The sequence below is a fragment of the Haliotis rufescens genome, unplaced genomic scaffold, assembly GCF_023055435.1.
Source record: "Haliotis rufescens isolate VD_foot unplaced genomic scaffold, xgHalRufe1.0.p SCAF_40, whole genome shotgun sequence".
NCBI classification, from domain to species: domain Eukaryota; kingdom Metazoa; phylum Mollusca; class Gastropoda; order Lepetellida; family Haliotidae; genus Haliotis; species Haliotis rufescens.
Window position 1 is genome coordinate 3,162,729 of NW_025964113.1, and position 21,083 is coordinate 3,183,811.

The 21,083-nt window shown below is 40.1% G+C and overlaps 2 protein-coding genes across 3 annotated transcripts in view; one reads left to right on the forward strand and one right to left on the reverse strand.

The window, feature by feature from the left end:
* Nucleotides 1–5,361, reverse strand: part of LOC124138741 — a 62,843-nt gene extending 57,482 nt beyond the window's left edge. The window contains exons 1-2 of the mRNA XM_046505591.2: nucleotides 5,263–5,361; nucleotides 3,533–4,638 (exon numbers count right to left, since the gene is read on the reverse strand). Coding sequence (XP_046361547.1) covers nucleotides 3,533–4,409 — 877 coding nt within the window. The 5' untranslated portion in view covers nucleotides 4,410–4,638; nucleotides 5,263–5,361. The remainder of the gene's footprint in view (nucleotides 1–3,532; nucleotides 4,639–5,262) is intronic.
* LOC124138752 (cytokine receptor-like factor 3) lies at nucleotides 1,418–20,578 on the forward strand. Of its 2 annotated transcripts, none has more exons than XM_046505611.2 (8): nucleotides 1,418–1,532; nucleotides 8,367–8,490; nucleotides 9,270–9,477; nucleotides 10,352–10,439; nucleotides 10,829–11,006; nucleotides 16,233–16,476; nucleotides 18,223–18,465; nucleotides 19,817–20,578. In XM_046505611.2, the coding sequence occupies exons 2-8, from the start codon at nucleotides 8,383–8,385 to the stop codon at nucleotides 20,107–20,109; spliced, it is 1,362 nt and encodes a 453-aa protein (XP_046361567.2). In that variant the 5' UTR covers nucleotides 1,418–1,532; nucleotides 8,367–8,382; the 3' UTR covers nucleotides 20,110–20,578. The 2 variants fall into 2 exon arrangements, with proteins under 2 accessions (XP_046361567.2, XP_046361558.2); XM_046505602.2 differs by lacking the exon at nucleotides 1,418–1,532 and adding an exon at nucleotides 6,256–6,350.
* Nucleotides 20,579–21,083: the final 505 nt, after the last annotated feature.

The window sequence follows — 21,083 nt, forward strand, 5'->3', positions numbered from 1 at the left end:
ATGACGATATATGAATTCAATTTTTTTACTTCAGGCATATACTGTAAAGCTGTTCAAATCCCTAAACCCTTCTCATTCATACACATTAAAGTATTTGAATTTTTGCGGGGGTGAAATTCTCATAAAATCAAAAGGGTGATGTAACTGTTTTGTTAAAATCATAGTAATCCAACAATATTAACTAGACTTTGAATAATTTGAAAGAGAATATTCCTTGTCATATCAGTGTCTCAAAATTCCATAAACAATTTAAATAACCGAAAGGGAAATTAAAGTATGGTTAACAGTAAATCCTTGGACTATATTCACCTTGTTTTCACCAACAATACAGGCAACAGGCAAAACAAGCCAATAAATCATCACAGAATATGTAATTACTTGGCACTTCCACTCCCAGACTGCTCCCTGAACCAAACTGTCAGGCAATCAGTATGATCCTTTGAAGAAAGCAATAATATATCAGCCTGTCAAAGTGCAGGGGGAAGTGGGGAGGTGTCTGCTGCTCTGTTGTCATTACGTAACATTTCTATTCCATTGTTCTTAATGATTCTGATCTGCCTCAGGTGCTGTAAGCCTCTGCTGTAACTGTTACAGGTCTGGGTTATAGCTGTGTTGTGATTGCCATGGGCCTGTGAAGTGCTAAGGATTTGTAACAATTCTCATGTGATAATAATGTTTATCTCTGATGTAATTTACATGTATAGATGGCTTGGTCTGGGCTGATGTGACAGGTGGGGATGAAGCTATCATAATTAATTATCAAGGCTCAACGAAGGCATCTTTTGTTAAAGGAAATCTATGCTGCATACTTGTTTGCCCATTTCCAGCCAAGGTCTCAACAGAGTGCTATGTGTGAAACTACAAACACACCTTTGTGTATACATGCTAAATAGTATACTCCTTAAATTCTAGACTGATAAACATATAATAAAAAAGGGATTTTAAATAACTGAATCAACTTGTTTGGACTGCCAATTGGACACAGTCTTGTTCCTTAAAAATTAATTTCAAATGACTAGTAAGTTTGCTTTTTTCAAATTTATGTGTTTGATACAAAATATATGTAGGAGGCGCCAAGAATGAACTTCACATCTTAACATGTGACTCAAACACAGAACTTGTCCACAAGAAACAAACGCACCAACCACTGAGCTAACCACAACCCTAACAGTAAATTGCTGTCGGACATCAAGCATGATATACTAGCAAAGCTTAGTAAAGAGACAAAAACTATAGGTTGCAGACATCTTGTAAGTTCAAGCTTCACCATTAGATTCACTATGACTGTAAACTCTGAAGTAGGTATAGAATATACATGTTGTCAGACAGGTTCGTCTAAAGTTTACAGGGCCTCAGAAATACTGTCACGTTATTGAAATGAATACTGGCTTTTCTTGCTGGTCGACACTGGCAGACTGCCCTAACAATATTCGAACAAACATTTCATGTCTATACCTTGTGTACTAGTTATTCAACTGTTCCATGGATTAATGACAAAGCTGAAGACATGGATCTCCATTTTACACAAACAGGTAGGGCTGACTTGCTTTTTGCAAGACAAACATTAAATGTCAACAGGGACACCTTAATTAAATGTAAATGCAATAAATCAAGACATGCATTTTCAAACACCCATCATAAAACAGATTTCCTTGATGTTACTTCTGGCAGTTCAGTATGTATTTACAGGTCATTCATTCACCATGAGAACAACGCCCAATATTCCAAACACTGTATTCGACGTAATAAGTGCCCAGGGCGCTCTCAAAATTAGAAATAGGGGGCTCTTATTAGAATATAATTTTGGTGAAAGATCATAAATTTCGTGGTTTATGCTGACAGCCTAAAATGATACAGAAGAAAAGTCTGTGCATATTATACGAGACAGATATATTTTTCCAGAATTTAATTGCCCACAATTAAGGGTGCATATAACACACAAGTGTGTATTATACACAAATAAATAAGTCTTGTGTACATTGATCAATCAGAAGGGTGCTAATTGGGATTGTTCACTAGCCATTTTATTAGCAAATTTCGCCATGTGCGCTTATCAGAGCGGGGCGCTTATTATGTCAAATACAGTAGTTGATGTGAGTGCAGATAATCATAATCATGTCATTAAAAATTATCAAACAACTTTTGATATAATAAACATTGAATTGTTTAATAAGCATTACTTAGAAGTTGACGGTGACAAAGTAGACACAATTTATGGATAACAATTTTACAGTAATATAAGAAGATGTTATCCATAAATTGTGTCTACTTTGAAAATAAACATTGTTTTGAAACTTCAACAAGCGACCTCTATTCGAATAAGTTCTTCCTCTGTCCATCTAAATCTGGTAAAAACAAAATGAAATGAGGGTACTGAGCTCACCCATTGGAAACTGGTATGAACCTTTGGTTCTGAATACATCAGCAAACATGTAAAAAAGTGTTCTGCAATAACCCTCACTTTCATTTCGTATACATACAAATGCGTGGGACTAATACTAATTGAGTTCCAGAGCAGCCAGCTTCAGACCATCCCATGTAATTCAAGATGTAACACAATCATCTAAACAAATACCAAGTCAAAAACATCTATGGTACACAGCTTCTAGACAATTATGCCACATGGTTCGTACTGATATTGTGACACAAAAACGTTTTTTTCAAAAGGCCATGATCATACTTTGAAGGTAAAAACATAATACCTACTGGTAAGTGCAATTTCAAACAGGTTAATAAGGAAATTCATACTTTATTTCATTGTCAGTTTAGCTCTTCTAAGTCTTGTTCATCTCAATTATACACCAATCGAATATTCAAGTTCCACACCACTTGTTCAGAATTATTTATCGATCGTGTTGCAGACTTAATATTTGCTACATGACATCATCACTCACGTGAGTGAGTGATCGAGTACGGTTTTATGCCTCTTTTAGCAATATTACAGCAATATCACGGCAGGGGACATCAGAAATGGGCTCCACGCATTGTACCCATGAGGGGAATCAAACCCGGATCTTTGAATTGACGAGCGAATGCTTTAACCACTAGGCTACCCCACCGTCCCTCACTCATTAGAAAAACAATCAGTTGTAATAAATTTACTAAACAGTAGATAACAGTGGTTTCTAAAAAAGCCTTTCATGTAACTTTAGTGAATAACAAGATTATCAAGGAATAATGTAACATACACCTTTTGAGGGCTGGACTGCCAAATTCAAAGCCTTTTCAAGGCCGTTGGACCCTTGTTTTAAAATAAATGCTCATGTAATAAAATGCCAAATAAAACTCAAAGTCTTATTCAATGTTTGAGTGGAAAGTGTACTGTAATGGATGACAATACGCAATTACTCAATAATATATGTGCCAATAACATGATTAATACATGCAAGGGGTTGTTATTATAGGTAGGGGTTATGATATGAATTTTTCCCTTGCACTGTAAGGACTGACATTGTTGGGTATGTTTTTCACTCCAATATTTCAGTTAATAGGTTAAAAAAAACACAATCAGATTTATCATTAATGTACTTACCTATGAACATAATCGCAAGAAAGAGGAAGCTGTTTCCTGCTGCATGCAGTGCTGCAAGTACTATCCCTGTCACCACACAACAAACTCCCAACAGAGACAACACCACCAGAACCCATCGGAATGATGTCAATTTCACAAAACATTTGACACATGGTTCTTTACATGCTCCTTCATCCGAATGTATTGAACTGGAGGATCGTGTGCGATTTCTACGGCCATGACGCGTCGTTCGCGTGCCGGTTTCATGGGTCCTATGTCTCCCTTGATTTCTCGTTCGATGATCTGGCGGCCGATTGCGTCTATCTCCATTCCGTGTTTGGCGATGTTGATTTGGCCGTGACGGCGTCACAGGAGACGCAACATGAGAGTGTAGCAGATCAGGCAGGGTATCTGCCCGTTGAGGGTCGATCCTGGCTGACACTCCAACACTAATGTCCCTGGTTTGAATCTGCCTGTATGTTGGTATCTGAACCTGCCTTGTGCCACTGTTAGGGGACACCGGGAGGGCGGGGTCCTGTGGCAGGGAGGGGTACAGTGGTAGTTGAGGTGCCCCGCTCATGTCTGGTGGGCTGGATTCAAGCTGTGATACCACCCGTCTGTCCTCGCCAACATGGTGGGAGGGACTGTGCCCTGAGCCGCTGAAACCTGCTTCAGGGTTAAACTCACTGGTGGAGTTTTGGCTGGGGGTCAGATCATTAACACTATCTGAGTTGACAGGTTGAAAGTAGGTCTCATTATCAACTATATCTGGGTAATTTGGCAAGGACTGTCTATTCTGAGTGAAATGTAACCATGAAGATACTGTTAGGTTAGACGAAGGGGGTACCTTATGTCCAGATAGATTTCCTGGGCCTACAACTTGAACACCACTTGCCATTGAAACCTGCACCTTCTACTCGATCAGGTCTAGATTTCCTCGGCTATGATCCACGATGATGTCAGGAAACAGGTGGGGGAGGGGACATATGGATTCAGGGGGACAAGACTCCACTGGCTCCACTAGCATGACCCCTTTTGACCTGGCACGTGGCCAACTTCAAGACTGCACTGGGCCACATGCTCTACTGTGAGGAAGTAAACATGGGCACTGAAATAGCCTAGACAGCCTGTAACAAAAGAAATATAGACCTTTGTCAACAAAGCCAATCATGGATTTCAATGGCCTATTCAATGACAACCATGCATCTTTGGAAGTAGCCAGGCTGATCACTGAACCGTGAAATGAACACAATGCTTATTGATGCATACACTAGGGACACTTAATTGACCATACTGCATTCATTAGGTCTGCTGTTACTTATAACAAATTGTTACATAACTGTTGATCCTAGTTGACTGGGGCTTAAGAAACATAATTGGTCCTTAGCAATTTCGCTTGGTCAGTTAAAATCACCTTGAGTTACACTGTGATACGGACACTTAATTATTGTATTAATTTCAGCAACGACCACAATAGGATATTTTAAACGTCAAATCAGCAATGGATCAAAGTTTCTTTTTAATGATAATGTCACGCATCAACAAAGTCGAAGTGAAATAGATAACTGAACACCTGTCATCGTGTTCTATAAACACTAAGGAGACAGTCAGAGTGGTCTCATGTAGATCGACCATTTGACAATGACAGTATCGTGTCAGGATTTGTGGCTATTGACACAGAACATCAAATAAACAAGTATTCTTAACTGCCAGTCTATAAGAAAATATGACAAGGGTACAAGTGAGCTTACCAAAGGTACGTGTATCTCACGATCGCGATCAGCGCGCTTACTCGTTGGTTACCCTTTGTCGCCAGCAGTAGGTTGCCTTCTGTGCAACAACATTGAATAGTGCACTGGATACAAGCACGAAAAGAGCGATACTACTTCCCTAATGGCGTAGTATTTATCGCAACAAGACTTCTGCTGGTCTAGCCGAGGGATTCATTTACATTTCTTTCCCCCATAATCTAAAGAGTTAAAACACACGCTCATTTTTAAGGAAAGATTATAGTTATATATTTGTATTAAATCTAATCATCTTTCCCGTATTTCAATGAATATTATTTTTTATGTATTGACATAAATGGTGTCAGCCATAATCACATGGAACTAGAGAAAATTACATTACCTGGAAATATCTTCATACGATTATTAAGAGTAATAGAGCAGTATGTTAGATGTGTTCATATTGACTGAACAACTAAACAAGTTAATTACCTTAAGAATGAAAGCTATGATCATTTTATTTGAGAATATTTCATTAATTGTGAAATGCAAGAAGAAAAGCTAGGTTTGGGTGTGTCGGGGTGTAAGATATTTTAAACTAACAAAGTAATTTCACTTAACACTAACACGTTAGAGGTGCTCTGAAGGCTATTTTATGTAAGCCATGTCAGATTTGACAGGGCATGCAGAGAGGATTTTGTAGCTCCATCACTACGTTAATAAAACAGAACAGTTTGGACCCACTTCCCATTTTATAGAGGTTATTTTTTGTGTATATATTTTCAAGTATATCCTTTAAATGTGTCATTTTCTTATATGGATTGGATAGTATATGGCTTTTAGATGATCCTTCGAATCTGTCATTTATTTTCATTTGTGGGAATCGAATATAATTGTACACTTATAAGGTTATGAGTTATACTACACAAATAGTATATGTAACTCGAACAAAATGTGTAAGTGATTAATTTTGCAAGAAAGAAGATTAATGAAAAAGTAGCTTTTAGGGGTATAGCATCTCAATCAATGGCCGCTTCCTTGAGGAAAGTGCATTCGGGCCCTATGCACTGAAAACCAGCCCACGGCTGTTCTGACGGTTGTGGAAGACACCGGTAATATTTCATACTGCTGTTCAAATTTGCAAACATTACCACCAGTAACAGTGTCAATTATATTGACAGCGAAATTAATACCAAATAGTTCGAAAAGATGAAAATGTTAAAAACTGCAAAAAAGTTTGTGATATTCGCTACGGATATCTACTGTGACACATTATGCATTCCTTAGATAAAGAACCTTGTTTGCATGTTTAATACACAATACTTTACAATATTTTTTCAATCGATTCGTATCGTAAGAAACGCGCATGTGCTCGAACTGTGCCGGTTGTATTGTACACGAACGCAACATGTTATTTTGAGTTATCTCCCTTGTCAATGGCAGAAAGGTGTGTCAGAAAATAGCATTCTAAGCTTTACTCACAGAGAATATGTACTTGCAACGATCTCAGTTGTCATAACCATGAGCCTGTTATGCCACATTGTTTTTCTTGGAAACTCTTTCTCAGCTTGGACATTTGAAATTATTGAAGATTGCTATTAATGAATTCATCTTTATCATGGGCATAGATATTGGACATTGAACTATACATGATAGAACTTAAATGTATTTGCTTGAGGTGGGACTTTGTGGTATGGACCCCTTGCCAAAGATTTAGACAAATTGGTTACAATTCAGTATATTTGTAACTACAAATATCAGTTGTTCATATGTTATTTCAGCTTGACAGAACACCTATGCAGTGTCTCTAGCTGTTTTTGGACCCTCAAAGACCGGGGTTATAAAAGGTCTCCCACAACCCATGCTTGTCTTAAGAGGCGACTAACAGGATCGGGTGGTCAGGCACGCTGACTTGGTTGATGCATGTCATCGTATCCCAATTGCATATTCGATGCTCATGATGTCAATCACTGGATTGTTTTCTTCAGACTCAATTACTTACCGACCGCCGTCATATAGCTGGAATATTGCTGAGTGCAGCGATAATCAACAAACAAACAGAACAAGAAGTAGTCTCTAATGGAGTAGGTCTGTGTATGTTGTCTCAGCTGTGTAAGGTGCTGCATCTAGCTGTGTCCCTTCTAGGGCTTGGACGAGTCCAAATGTACTATCCAGGTACTCCCTATTACCTGAGTCTACCAGGGTACCCGCTGTAGGTCTCAAGAGTTTGGGACAAAGTGTCTGCTTGGGTAATGTTTTAATGGACCACTGGCAAAAAGTATTAGGATACACATATAGAACGGTCTGGTTATGCATACACTGAAGTTGACTGAAGCTTTGTCATAATTCAAACATATAAATGTCAGAAGGAATGCATGCATACTCAATAGTCAGAAAGAAATGTGGAAATTAGTGACATGTAGTTTTACCATGTTATAATGAAGTTTGTCAAAGCGGGACATTTGCGGTAAAAACTACCGCACTCTGAGTGGGCGGAGCATGTACGAGTGATCTGACAGGTCAATATGACGGGTGACGCGACATGACATGTAAACACCTTCGATTTGATTTTAATATGATAAAACTACAGAAAATTAAGGTTATTAATGAAGTTGATACGAAGTTTGACAGTCTTCGGTGATCTTGTTTATGTACGGTTATCAAAAAGGTTCTCGACACTCAGTTGCGTTTACGGTATCAGTCACTGTTCGAAACTGAAGCACTGCCACCTTGCAGGCTATTTATAGTAAGGTTGGGGGTTTAAAGCGGCAGGAAACCAAGCTCGGTGTATATGAAATAAGTCACTCAAGTAGAAGCCTATTAATTAATTTTGAAATGAAGTTCCACAAGTAATATCTTTTTAATAATATCTGAAGGACTATCAATGAATAAAATATAGGAAATAGCATTTATCCCACCCAACAAGCATGTCTGTATGCATCATCAGGGTTTCCTCTAGACCTGCTTAGAGGCCAATATTGGGCCCCAAATCAGTTAATGACAGGAATTTAGGAAAATATAAACTTGAAGAAAATCCCAATTTTGAGCAAAATGTTGATTTTTCCCCAATTATCTGCCATGGGCGCGTAGTTTGGAATCCAAGATAAATCCCTGATCATTGCCTACAGGAGTACCACCAACAAGATGAGTGGCGAGCTGCTTCACAGTGTTGTGGAGATCCTAGACTCCGCACACCAGCACCGCTACCAGTTGTCAGAGCTGCTTGCCAGCCTTGGAGAGCTCAAACATCAGGTTAGTAGTATATGTACCTGTTCCCCACTCTCAGAACATGTCATCAGCGAGGTTACCTACAAATTTGTTTCCTATTTCCGCCCTTCTAAAAATAGGGTAGTTTTAGGGGAGATTACCCACTTATTTTTCAGGCTAATTCTTTGGAAATTTCTACAGCTGAGACTGGATACTTAATTTATTAAATTAATCCAATAGCTTTCTTCAGTATTGTTTTTATTGATGATCTCTGTAATATAATGGCCAGGTTTAGAACTTATTTCCTTTGTCTGATTAACTTTCTTGTTGCTATATTATTGCTATATATAGTTGCTAGGGACTCAACTTCATTACACTGGCCTAAGTAATAACTCACAAGATGTTTTGGTGCAACAGAGTATTTTAGGGGTGCTTCAAGGGCTCATTTTTCAATTTTTAGCAAAGTTTACAGTTACCAGTCACAAATTTCTATGTTTTTACCTGGAACAAATGTCTTCATATATGAACTGTTTGAGGGGCATCAGAACCTATGATCAGGGGTTCAAATCCCAGATTTGCCCTGATTAATTTTTTCGGTTTGTCAGCACCAACCCATCCTCATGTCACCAAAGTGGTAAACAATCTAAGATCTGCATCACTTCAGGCTTTCCAACCACACAAAGCTGACAGCCTAGATGCAACTGAAATACTGATCAGTGTGACATTAAGCCCAGCCCGCTCATTCTCACTAAAGAACTGTTTGATTTGCCACTAAACACACTCAAACCATATTTCATGAAAGTATTTTCTTGATTCGTTTCAAGGTTCAACAAAGTGCAGATAATTCCAGGAATAAATTAAAAGCTCATTTTGATGAGCTGAAGACAGTGTTGAATGAAGCCTTGGAAGCCCGGCTGTCAACTCTGACACAGGAGATAGACAGTATTGAGGAGACTGCGATGACTCCACTAGGACAGTGTGAGGAGATGATCCAGCAGGGTATTGACAATGCAGCAAGTGTCATGGAGGAAGGTAGGGTCATACAGCTATCCATAGTTGGTTATTAATAGTAAGTGACCAGTATGCATTTAACAATGTAACAATAGCTTATGTGCTTTGTGAATTTCACCAACTTTAATGTGCATTGTAAATTACACCCAAGTGTACTTGAATTGCAAATTTAACTAATGTTTATTTGCATTGTGAATTTCACCCAAGCTTATGTGTATTGTGAATTTCACCCAAGCTTATGTGTATTGTGAATTTCACCCAAGCTTATGTGTATTGTGAATTTCACCCGTGCTTATGTGTATTGTGAATTTCACCAGAGTTTATGTTCACCCAAGCTTATGTGTATTGTGAATTTCGCCCATGCTTATCATGCTTATGTGTATGTGAATTTCACCAGTTTATGTTCCCCCAAGCTTATGTGTATTGTGAATTTCACCCGTGCTTATGTGTATTGTAAATTTCACCATAGTTTATGTTCATCCAAGCTTATGCATATTGTGAATTTCACCCAAGCTTATGTGTATTGTGAATTTCACCCAAGCTTATTCGTATTGTGAATTTCACCAAAGCCTATGTGTAGTGTGAATTTCACCCAAGCTTATGTATATTGTGAATTTATGTGCATTCCAATGTTTTGTGCTTCAAGACTCTAGGATAGAATTGATGCCCCGTTCTCATGCTCAACAGCTGACTAAAATGTTGATTGGGTGGATACAACATGTAACCTGGTTGGAAAGGTTGTTCCTCCAGCTGTTACTGTGTCAACCACTGATGTGTTTACTTTCATCATATGCAAAATATGAATGACTCAATGGTTTTAGATATGTCTGTACAGAAATTCAGTTATAGGATGATTGTAATGAGATACAATCATGTGATTCTTGTCTACATGCAGGTTCACTTCTCCTGAAAAATGACCCTGAGAGTAACTTAGCGGGCATTATCAAGTTCAAGGACAACCCACACACAAAAGGACTTTCCAGGTACTTCTTCTTTTACTAAGATTTTTTGTTTTTTTGTTGTTTAACGCCACACTCACCAATATTACAGCTATGACGACGGTCTGTAAATAAACGAGTCTGGACCAAACAGTCCAGTGATTGACATCATGAATATCATCCACGCAGATCGGATATGATGACATGCATCAGCCAAATCAGTGAGCCTGACCACCCAATCCTATTAGTAGTCTCTTATGACAAGCATGGGTTGCTGAAGACCTATTCTAACCCAGATCTTTAAGGGTCCATTTGCTAAGTACAAACCATGTGGGATTCTGGAACAACCCCATGTGCCACTTTAGTCATAAGAGGCAACTGACAAGAGCAATAAACCAAAGCTGTACCTTTCTTAAGCTTTGCCTTTGTTTCAGCCTGCCGGAAATTCCATGTCGATCAGCAGTCCCTGATATTACAGTAGAACTGAGGGGGCCTTTGAAGGAAAAGATATGTAATATGGTTCGGAGGGAGGGCAAAGTAGCAGCATCAGCGCCAGTTCAGATCACAGATTTGATAGAACGGCCAGGAGGACTGATTGTACATTGGAGTGAGGTGAGTGTGATGTGTTCCGTTAATGCACTTTTTTGAAAAGGAAAAATGTGATTATAGATGTTAGTGATTGATTAATGAGATGTTCATTGGGAGTATAATGTACAGCCAACATATCAGAACACAATCATATCAAAGCCCACAGTAAACACCTATCCTCTTAACATATATGACCATTGTCTAGTGGATAGAGCATCTGCCGAGAGAACAGAAGGTGGGTGGTTTGATCCCCGGTCGCCTCACTGAAAATTATGGTGAAAGATGGCTCTCTGCATTTAGGGGTTAAAACAAGGACTGGCATCTCAGAGTCAGTCTGGATGGGGTATCCATGTTAAACTGTGGCATGGTATCTCAGTAAGCTAGCACTATAAAACTGGCATTAGTCCGACTATTCCAAGCAGAAATAATCTTGAAGACGATTTTATACCCCATTTCATATGAGCTCTACTTATCATGGACATGAATCTTAACACTAAGACCACTTTGTGGAACAAAATCAATTTTTTTTAAATCATGATCTTATTATCTGCTGTACTTTTGTTGCTTAAATTGGAAGTAGCTTCTATTCTACCTTTTCTGACTCATACTAGTTGCTTATATCATCTCATTCCAAAAAATGTAGTGGAAACTCCTGCTCTGTGTTGCCAAGAACAGAGACAAACATCTCACCTGAACACACCCCTCAGCCGCAGTAGCCTCACCGGAGGCAAGTGACCAAGCCTATACACCTGTCACTCTCTCAGTTTCGTGTCAACTGGGCTAAATGTCTGTGTTCACATAATCTCATTGTGATCCACACCCTATCTGTTCAACACGCGTCCCTCAGCTATGCACTAGAGAGATTCATAGAGATTCTGCACATCCCTGGGGGAAGAAGACTAGCAGCCTACTTGTATGTAGTACAGAGGAAAAGGTTGGACCATTGATTATGCCCAGTCATCTTTCTCAGTGTGTAGTATTATCATACCTAAAAAGAAGAAAAGTATGGTAACAATTTCTTCTTCAGATGACGATAAATCCTTTGCGGTCATAGATGAAAATCCTACCTCGCAGACAACAGGGAAGTTCTTTGCTGCATCCCTAATATCAGGAGACGAGGAACTAATATCAGGCGACTAGGAAGAAGAACAAGAAGAGGTCATTGAGGGTTCTACGAAGACGTCTACAATGCAGTCACGAAGTTGACGTCTAAGTCGCAGAAGCATGCTTCCTGCATGCAGCTGCTGACCTCCACTCAGCTCCCATCTCTAGTGAACCTTTCACAGGTTTCACACATGCAAACCTGCACACAGGACCAGGCCTTTATGTAGCCCCAGATGTTTGCGCAGATGCAGGCCTTTGCACAGCCTCAGACCTTCTCCCAACCCCTGCTGTTCACATAACCCACAGCTTTTAATTTACACAGGCGCAGTTGTTCGAGTAGCCTCCTACGTTCACACAACCTGCCTTTTATCACCCTACCTTCTTCATCCAATGACTTCGTAGCTAATGTTACTCAGCAAGTGATCCTTGCTATGCAGCATCAACATGGACTCAACAAACCACCTACACAGTCTTCCACATCTACTCCCTTCTTTGACCCTGTGTCTCACACTTCTCACGGTTCGGCTATGGCGCTTTGCAGGAAGAGGATGTGTTTAAGCCTTCCTTTGCTGATACATCCTCACGTCATGAGGAAATACCTTCTATCTACACCGACCAGGGGTTGCTGATACATCCTCACGTCATGAGGAAATACCTTCTATCTACACCTACCAGGAGTTGCTGATACATCCTCACGTCATGAGGAAATACCTTCTATCTACACCTACCAGGAGTTGCTGATACATCCTCACGTCATGAGGAAATACCTTCTATCTACACCTACCAGGAGTTGCTGATACATCCTCACGTCATGAGGAAATACCTTCTATCTACACCTACCAGGAGTTGCTGATACATCCTCACGTCATGAGGAAATACCTTCTATCTACACCGACCAGGAGTTGCTGATACATCCTCACGTCATGAGGAAATACCTTCTATCTACACCTACCAGGAGTTGCTGATACATCCTCACGTCATGAGGAAATACCTTCTATCTACACCGACCAGGAGTTGCTGATACATCCTCACGTCATGAGGAAATACCTTCTATCTACACCAACCAGGAGTTGCTGATACATCCTCACGTCATGAGGAAATACCTTCTATCTACACCGACCAGGGGTTGCTGATACATCCTCACGTCATGAGGAAATACCTTCTATCTACACCTACCAGGAGTTGCTGATACATCCTCACGTCATGAGGAAATACCTTCTATCTACACCGACCAGGAGTTGCTGATACATCCTCACGTCATGAGGAAATACCTTCTATCTACACCTACCAGGAGTTGCTGATACATCCTCACGTCATGAGGAAATACCTTCTATCTACACCGACCAGGAGTTGCTGATACATCCTCACGTCATGAGGAAATACCTTCTATCTACACCGACCAGGGGTTGCTGATACATCCTCACGTCATGAGGAAATACCTTCTATCTACACCGACCAGGAGTTGCTGATACATCCTCACGTCATGAGGAAATACCTTCTATCTACACCTACCAGGAGTTGCTGATACATCCTCACGTCATGAGGAAATACCTTCTATCTACACCGACCAGGAGTTGCTGATACATCCTCACGTCATGAGGAAATACCTTCTATCTACACCTACCAGGAGTTGCTGATACATCCTCACGTCATGAGGAAATACCTTCTATCTACACCGACCAGGAGTTGCTGATACATCCTCACGTCATGAGGAAATACCTTCTATCTACACCGACCAGGGGTTGCTGATACATCCTCACGTCATGAGGAAATACCTTCTATCTACACCGACCAGGAGTTGCTGATACATCCTCACGTCATGAGGAAATACCTTCTATCTACACCGACTAGGAGTTGCTGACATGGATTGCAGATGGTCTTCCCATCTCCTCTCAGTCCAAGGATCTACCTTCTACTGATACTTCTACTGATACTCTCTGGCGAGAACTTCGAGTCTCCTCTGCCACCAATTAATTGTACCTTATAAGCCATAAAGAATATTAACACATCCTTCATCAAAGCTACTAGGACTCAGGGCTTACCAACCCCTCACATCAACCCTAAGAAGTTACCCTTACACAGCATGACACCATTCTTACAGGCTCCGGATTTAGACAAAGACTATAATGTATTTTTGGACCTACAGAGTCGAGGACAAGAAGCTCGCACAACTTGACACAACAGTTAGACGAGCTTTCCTGGGATTGACCATGTCTCGTTCTTTTAATGAAGCAAAGCTCTCTAACCTCAAGACCCCACAGTCCGACAGCAAGCGTATGCTACTGTCAGCTATGGTCAACCAGCATAAGTTTCAGGAATCCATTTCCGACCAAATCAGTTCTGCTTCAGCCGGACTTACACTGTTACGTCGTCAAGGGTTGGTCTCTAACTCTAACTGGTCACACCTCTACCCAAAGCCTTTCCTATGCCATCCTTGGGATTCCCCTATCAATAAAGAAGTTGCAGTGGTGTTACCTACGGCAGCCAGAATGTCATATATCCATGGCATAGATTTCTGCTGCACTAGATTTGACAATGGCGACAACGCATCAGCCCATCTGGGTCTCCCTTGGGATTTTATTGCCAAGAATCAACTGCCAGGTCAACCAGACAGATAGTTTCATATTCCACCTTTATCATCTATGTTTGGTTCCGAAGATATGGAAGATTTATCACTGTTTCCAGTCAGAGCCTGACATATTTATTTACAAAGGACGAATTCCAGACGTCAAAGTCTGCGAAGTCTCTTGATTTTCTCCTCCTCTCACAAGTACGGAGGTGGTGCCCACTACAGCTTGATGTCCAAGAAGTAAGAAGATCACCACCAATCATGTGATTCAAGCAGTTAGTATGAATCAGGATAAGGTAAAATATGTATTTTTTAGGGTAAAAATATCATTTATACTTATCCTGATTCATTTGCTATTGCCTCGTCCAGCATACATGTTTTGGTCGTAAGGTCAAGCGAAAGGAGATGGGAAAGAGTAGAAGGAGTGAGGCCTATGAAAACTTTGAAATTTGTTGGTACATCACTTACCAGGTCAGAGTTTATGGAGAAGCAGAGGAATGACAGTAGCTTAGAAAAGGCCAGGAAGCTGATAGAAGAAGGGACAGAAAAACAAACAGCTTAAAATTTTGCAGATGAGGGTATGCTGTATCGCAAGTATATTGGCAAGGAAGTTCATACCAGTGTTCCCGTTATTCAGGCTTTAGTACCTTTGGAGGTTAGAGGTCATGAAAGTGTGTCATGAGTCATTGATGGCTGGTCATATGGGAGTAATGAGAACACTAGATAGTGTTACTTCTCAGTTCTGTTGGCCAGGAGTTCAGGGGTATGTGAGGTGTCATTGTTTATCATGTGACGTGTCAGTGGACAATCGTGAAGTGCAAGGTCGGAAGAGATGCTCTTGATCGCTACACCATTTGAAAGAATAGCTGTAGACTTGAATGGCCCTTTGAATCTGGTAACTGATAGGGGTAACAGATACATCCTCACTGGTAGATTAAGGTACAAGGTACCCTGAGGCAGTGGCTCTTCCACTAGAAACAGAGTAAGTATGTTACTGAAGCATTGTTTGAGAGCAGGGTTGGTGTTCCAAAGGAGATGCTGTCAGATATTGGTCCACAGTTCACGTCTGCTGTTATTAAAGAGGTAAGCAGGTTATTATCTCTCAAATAGCTTACCACAACTCCATATCATCCAATGTGCAATGGACTAGTTGAAAGGTTTAATGGCACCTTGAAGACCATGCTGAAGCGGTTGAGTGCAGAGCAACCCAAAGATTGGGATCGTTACGTACCAGCATTGTTATTCGTGAGGTCCCTCAGGAAAGTTTGAGATTTGTTCGATTTGATTAACTGTATGGTAGGAAGGTAAGAGGTCCAGTTCAGGTTTTAAGAGAATTATGGACAAAGGATATCACAAACGAGGAGAGGCTTTGGCACATGCCTCCGGTGTGGCGGCACGTCTGAGAGGTGCGTTGTGGTGAGATGTTTTTCGCGGTTCTTGGGAATACAGCACAGGAGTATCCACTACCTTTTCGGAATGAGATGATATAAGCAATTAGTATGAATCAGTATAAGTATAGATGATAATTTTACCCCAAAAATGTTTTCCGAGAATTAATTAACATCTTATTTTCTCAGGTTGATGATGATGTTGATATTACTGAATTCTGCCTCCAACATGCGTATGGCAATATAAAGTATAACGATGATGCCAATGCTCTCTGGCATACAAGTTACACAGGCAGCGACACACAAACCATCGTGAAGCATCTCTCCACCAATAAAATCTATTCATTCCGAATATGTGGTCGAGGAGACCCCAAGTCTGCCTGGAGTGCCTGGAGCCTGCCCACCACGGGTGTCACCACAGTACCTCATTACCGTATGTAAACCTGGCATGCCCCTTGTGCACATGATAGCTTGGTGTATCTCAACCTTCCTATTTCTTCTTTGTGAGCGCTTGATTCTCTTAGGCTTGTTTTTCTCAAACAAATATTGTGAAATTAGTGCCTGGTCATTTACAGGTATATCATTTAAATAATTATTTGTTTACTATATGCAAATATTAATTATTTTTAACTTACGGGTGATTTTTCTTTGCCAGCTATGGAAAAATGTTGTGAGTTTGCTTGCATGTCTGTTGTTTTGAAAGAAATAATTTATTGGCTTATATTCAGCATAAAGTATGAGATTCTGTATTTAAAAGAGCAGTTTCAAACACACACTTCATTTAAAGGTTTGGGTAAGATATTTCTTCCTTAAAAAGTATGCAGGCACTCTTTGTCTGGCTTTGACTATAGACTCTGCCTAACATTTGCTGTTCAATCTCATTAAAAATCAGACCTTAATTCTCGCTACCGCTAAACAAGACATCCCATTAAGAGTCAGGTCAGACCGACCTTGCGAGAACTTTGACCGACCAATAGAATGACCAATCAGAAGGCAGCTTTCTCGTGCTTTACGGCACTAATTTCAAATTGGCGAATACGCTTCGAAACATATTTTGACAAATTCTCAATTACAAATTTGAAACCTAAACGAAAGAAAATTCTGGAATGGCTAATAGATGGTCCAGATTGTATGGATTCAGTCGTTAAACCTGTAACTATCGTTCGGAATACCCCGTGTTAAAGTTTTCGAGGTTGTATGATTAGAAATCACATTCCGACTGTTACTTTCATGATCTGGTAAGCGATTCTCTCATTGGTCGGATGAAAGGTTGTTCTGACGTGACCCCTAATGGGATGTCTTCAGGTCTTTGTTTAGCGGTAGCAAGAACTAAGGTCTGATTTTAATGAGATTGATATGCTGTTTGAAACCATGCTGTGTTGGACACCTTAGTCATATCATATTAGGTAATCTAACAACCACATCTTTTTGACACATTGATCAGTCATGTCAGGGGTCAAGATCATAGCCCTGATGAAACGTTTGTTTAATACAAATCTCAAAAAGTATTTACTGAAGATCAATTAACTTGAGAAGATCATAAGTGACCATCAGATGAGGTCAAGGTCATGGTGAAGGTTCAAGGTCACAGTGAAGATTCATTGTAAAGTTTGTTTGCCATTGACACTAAATTGCCTTTTTCTGGAGATGTCTTCAAGAAATTTTATGCATTATGGGAAGCCATGATAATCTCATGATATTAATAGAAAGCCACCTACCATCAATGAGGAAAGTCCTTGGGAATGTTTTCAAATACTTGCAACTGATATTGAAGGTCAAATTCACTTTCAAGGCCATTCACATTCCTGTTCAAAACAGAAGTGATATTATTCACCTGGAAGTGGGTATAACTTTCTTTGTAATGTAGCTAGAGCAATGGGACTGGTTCAGAAGTATTACTGCATTGGGTGTGTGGTTTCATTGAATGAATGATGTCATTGGAGATGAAGTAATTATATAAGAAATTCTTTAGGTTCCTAGGTAAGGCGCCTCTATCTGGGTTATGGGTATGGTTGAAGGAGGCATGTCTTTCACCAAACTGAAAGTAATGGTATCACATTTGAAATGCATGACATGTAATGATGTCTGTTGCTTCTAGAAATGGCAGTGAAGGGCTGCTTCTGTTTTTGCAATTACTTGACGAATAGAGGTCTGATGTGAACTCCTGTTTCTTCCCCAGAATGGAACTGTGAAAGTAAGGCTTACAGCACTAGTAATGAGGACAAGACAGCGACACGCATCACCGGATCCTTGACATCTGTTCTCTACTCAGGCGTTCCAAGCATATCATCCGGCGAACAGATCTCTTTCCGGATTTTGGATTCAGGAGAAAAATCATTTGATGATGGAGTTGGAGTATCATGGATGGATGATGACGCAGATACACTTAGACGTTTGGGTGCTGTTTGTGTAGATACAGGAGGTGAGTCAGATTGCCTGACTCTGCTTTTTAAGGCTTTGAACCACAGCCATAAAAAATATATTGTAAAGGCAAAGGCCTGTTATACTAAATGAACTGTTGAAACTCTGATTTGGATGTGAGACTTGCTGAAGTACATTACAGTCAAGTCTCGTTAATCCGACAATCGGCTTTAGCTGACACTAAAGATGGGAACCGATTAAATCAGTGCTATTTAACCCCTTTACTCCGACAGTCTAGCACTCCAACTCCGACACATGTAATTGGCAACGAATTACCCAAATCACTCATTAATCAGTCTTGTTAATCCTACTTCCATTCCAGACTATGCTTTTTAAAGTATTTTGAATCAGTCATACAGTCCGAAACAGTTGTTTTGTTTTAAGCTTCAGGGGTTGCATGTTTAGAAAATATATTCCACTAACAATGTAACATAACAATATGAATATTTCATTTTTCATTTTTTTATTACGTGTTTGTATCGTTTTTTGATCATGAACGTTGATACTGCTTAGTTTCGTTCATCTGACATACTCATTAATCCGACATAATCATATGCAACCAACCATGTCAGATTAACAGGAATTGAATTATAATTATATGTCCTTGTATTTTGTAGTAAAGTTTATTGAGGAATGTGTTCCACTAGGAACTCTTTTACTCTCTGCCCTTGTATTTTGTAGGTAAAGTGTGTTGATGAATGTGTCCCTCAAGGATCTCTCTGTATGCCCTTGTATTTTGTAGGTAAAGTGTGTTGATGAATGTGTCCCTCAAGGATCTCTCTGTATGCCCTTGTATTTTGTAGGTAAAGTGTGTTGATGAATGTGTCCCTCAAGGATCTCTCTGTATGCCCTTGTATTTTGTAGGTAAAGTGTGTTGATGAATGTGTCCCTCAAGGATCTCTCTGTATGTCCTTGTATTTTGTAGGTAAAGTGTGTTGATGAATGTGTCCCACAAGGATCTCTCTGTATGTCCTTGTATTTTGTAGGTAAAGTGTGTTGATGAATGTGTCCCTCAAGGATCTCTCTGTATGCCCTTGTATTTTGTAGGTAAAGTGTGTTGATGAATGTGTCCCACAAGGATCTCTCTGTATGCCCTTGTATTTTGTAGGTAAAGTGTGTTGATGAATGTGTCCCTCAAGGATCTCTCTGTATGCCCTTGTATTTTGTAGGTAAAGTGTGTTGATGAATGTGTCCCTCAAGGATCTCTCTGTATGTCCTTGTATTTTGTAGGTAAAGTGTGTTGATGAATGTGTCCCACAAGGATCTCTCTGTATGTCCTTGTATTTTGTAGGTAAAGTGTGTTGATGAATGTGTCCCTCAAGGATCTCTCTGTATGCCCTTGTATTTTGTAGGTAAAGTGTATGTTGATGGTCAGGAGATGAAGACGAAGTTGTCCCCAATAGTCAAAGGATCTGTGCTCACCATTAAGACAGAGCCTCTACCCAACGGGAAAGTGCGAGTAAGTGTAGAGGCCAATGACAAAGAGGTGACATTTGATTGGAAAGCTGAAGCGCCACAAGGGGGCGCTGCTGGTTTTTCAGCGACGCCTATGCAGGGCATGCCACTGAGTCGACAGTTCTCTGCACATCAGCTGTATTTTGCTATGAGGTTTACACATGAAGATTGGAAGATTGCTGTGGAATGAACAGTGGTGTTCATTGTTCAAGATTGTTTTAATTGTTCCCATTGAAATATGGCCAATGAAGTCATTGAAACACTAAAACTCTGAAACTTGGTCAGAATTGTTGTTTTTGTTGCTGAAACTGCTGCATTTAGTATATGGGGTGCATTTATTGTGTGGGGTGCATTTAGTGTAAGGGATGCATATATGGTGCTGTTAGAAATGATGCAGTGAGAATGTGTGACAACACACATAGGAATGAGGCCATGTCTATCTCCTTAAAATCCGATCTCCTTCTCCGATTTGATACCTTTCTGCGTGAAGATCAGACAACCCCTCCATTGGAGTTTGCATTAGGTGAACCCTGAGCGATCTTTTGACTACCAAATCTAAATGAAGAATGCATGGGTTCTTGACCCAAGAAGATGTCAGCTTTCAATGACAAATCTGCTTCTTTCTTACCATCTCATTTCGGAAGTCTAAATTTGTAGGATGTTCTGATTGGTCAGTAGGAAGGACATAGAAGGGACATAATTTATTTATTGCCACTAGTGGCTCTACGATCGAAAATTCCAACCTAGTTCGGCAAGGGTGGAAACTGGACTCTTACAGTCAGTTAACTCCTTTGCCTCGGGAAGATGGACGCAGAGAGGAATCATATGGCAGCATGGCAACAATGGCCTTCAGAGAAGACCAGCTCTCATCCTGGATGTGTGTTGGCATAGCATGACTATCACACTGTCATTAGTGTCATCCACTGTGTTTTCTGATCACTTACCGGCCACTGTGATAGGGATGAATATTGCTGGCTATGGTGTAATAGCCCATTTGCTCATCATCTGTTTGCGCCAGTCTCAAATACACTTTATTCTCTATTTCCTTCACAATTTCATGTTATCAGTTATTGATTGATGAAAGACTTGTATTTCTCAGTGAATCTGTACATCACAACTTATTGCATGTAGAAGATACATGGTTATATGTTGTTGTTCTTGTTG

Excerpts from the sequence above, each read along its gene's own strand:
- LOC124138752 (XM_046505611.2), top strand. The coding sequence starts at position 8,383 with ATGAGTGGCGAGCTGCTTCACAGTGTTGTGGAGATCCTAGACTCCGCA. Across the intron at positions 8,491-9,269 it reads TTGGAGAGCTCAAACATCAG|GTTCAACAAAGTGCAGATAA; the intron begins GTTAGTAGTATA and ends ATTCGTTTCAAG. Across the intron at positions 18,466-19,816 it reads TGTTTGTGTAGATACAGGAG|GTAAAGTGTATGTTGATGGT; the intron begins GTGAGTCAGATT and ends TGTATTTTGTAG.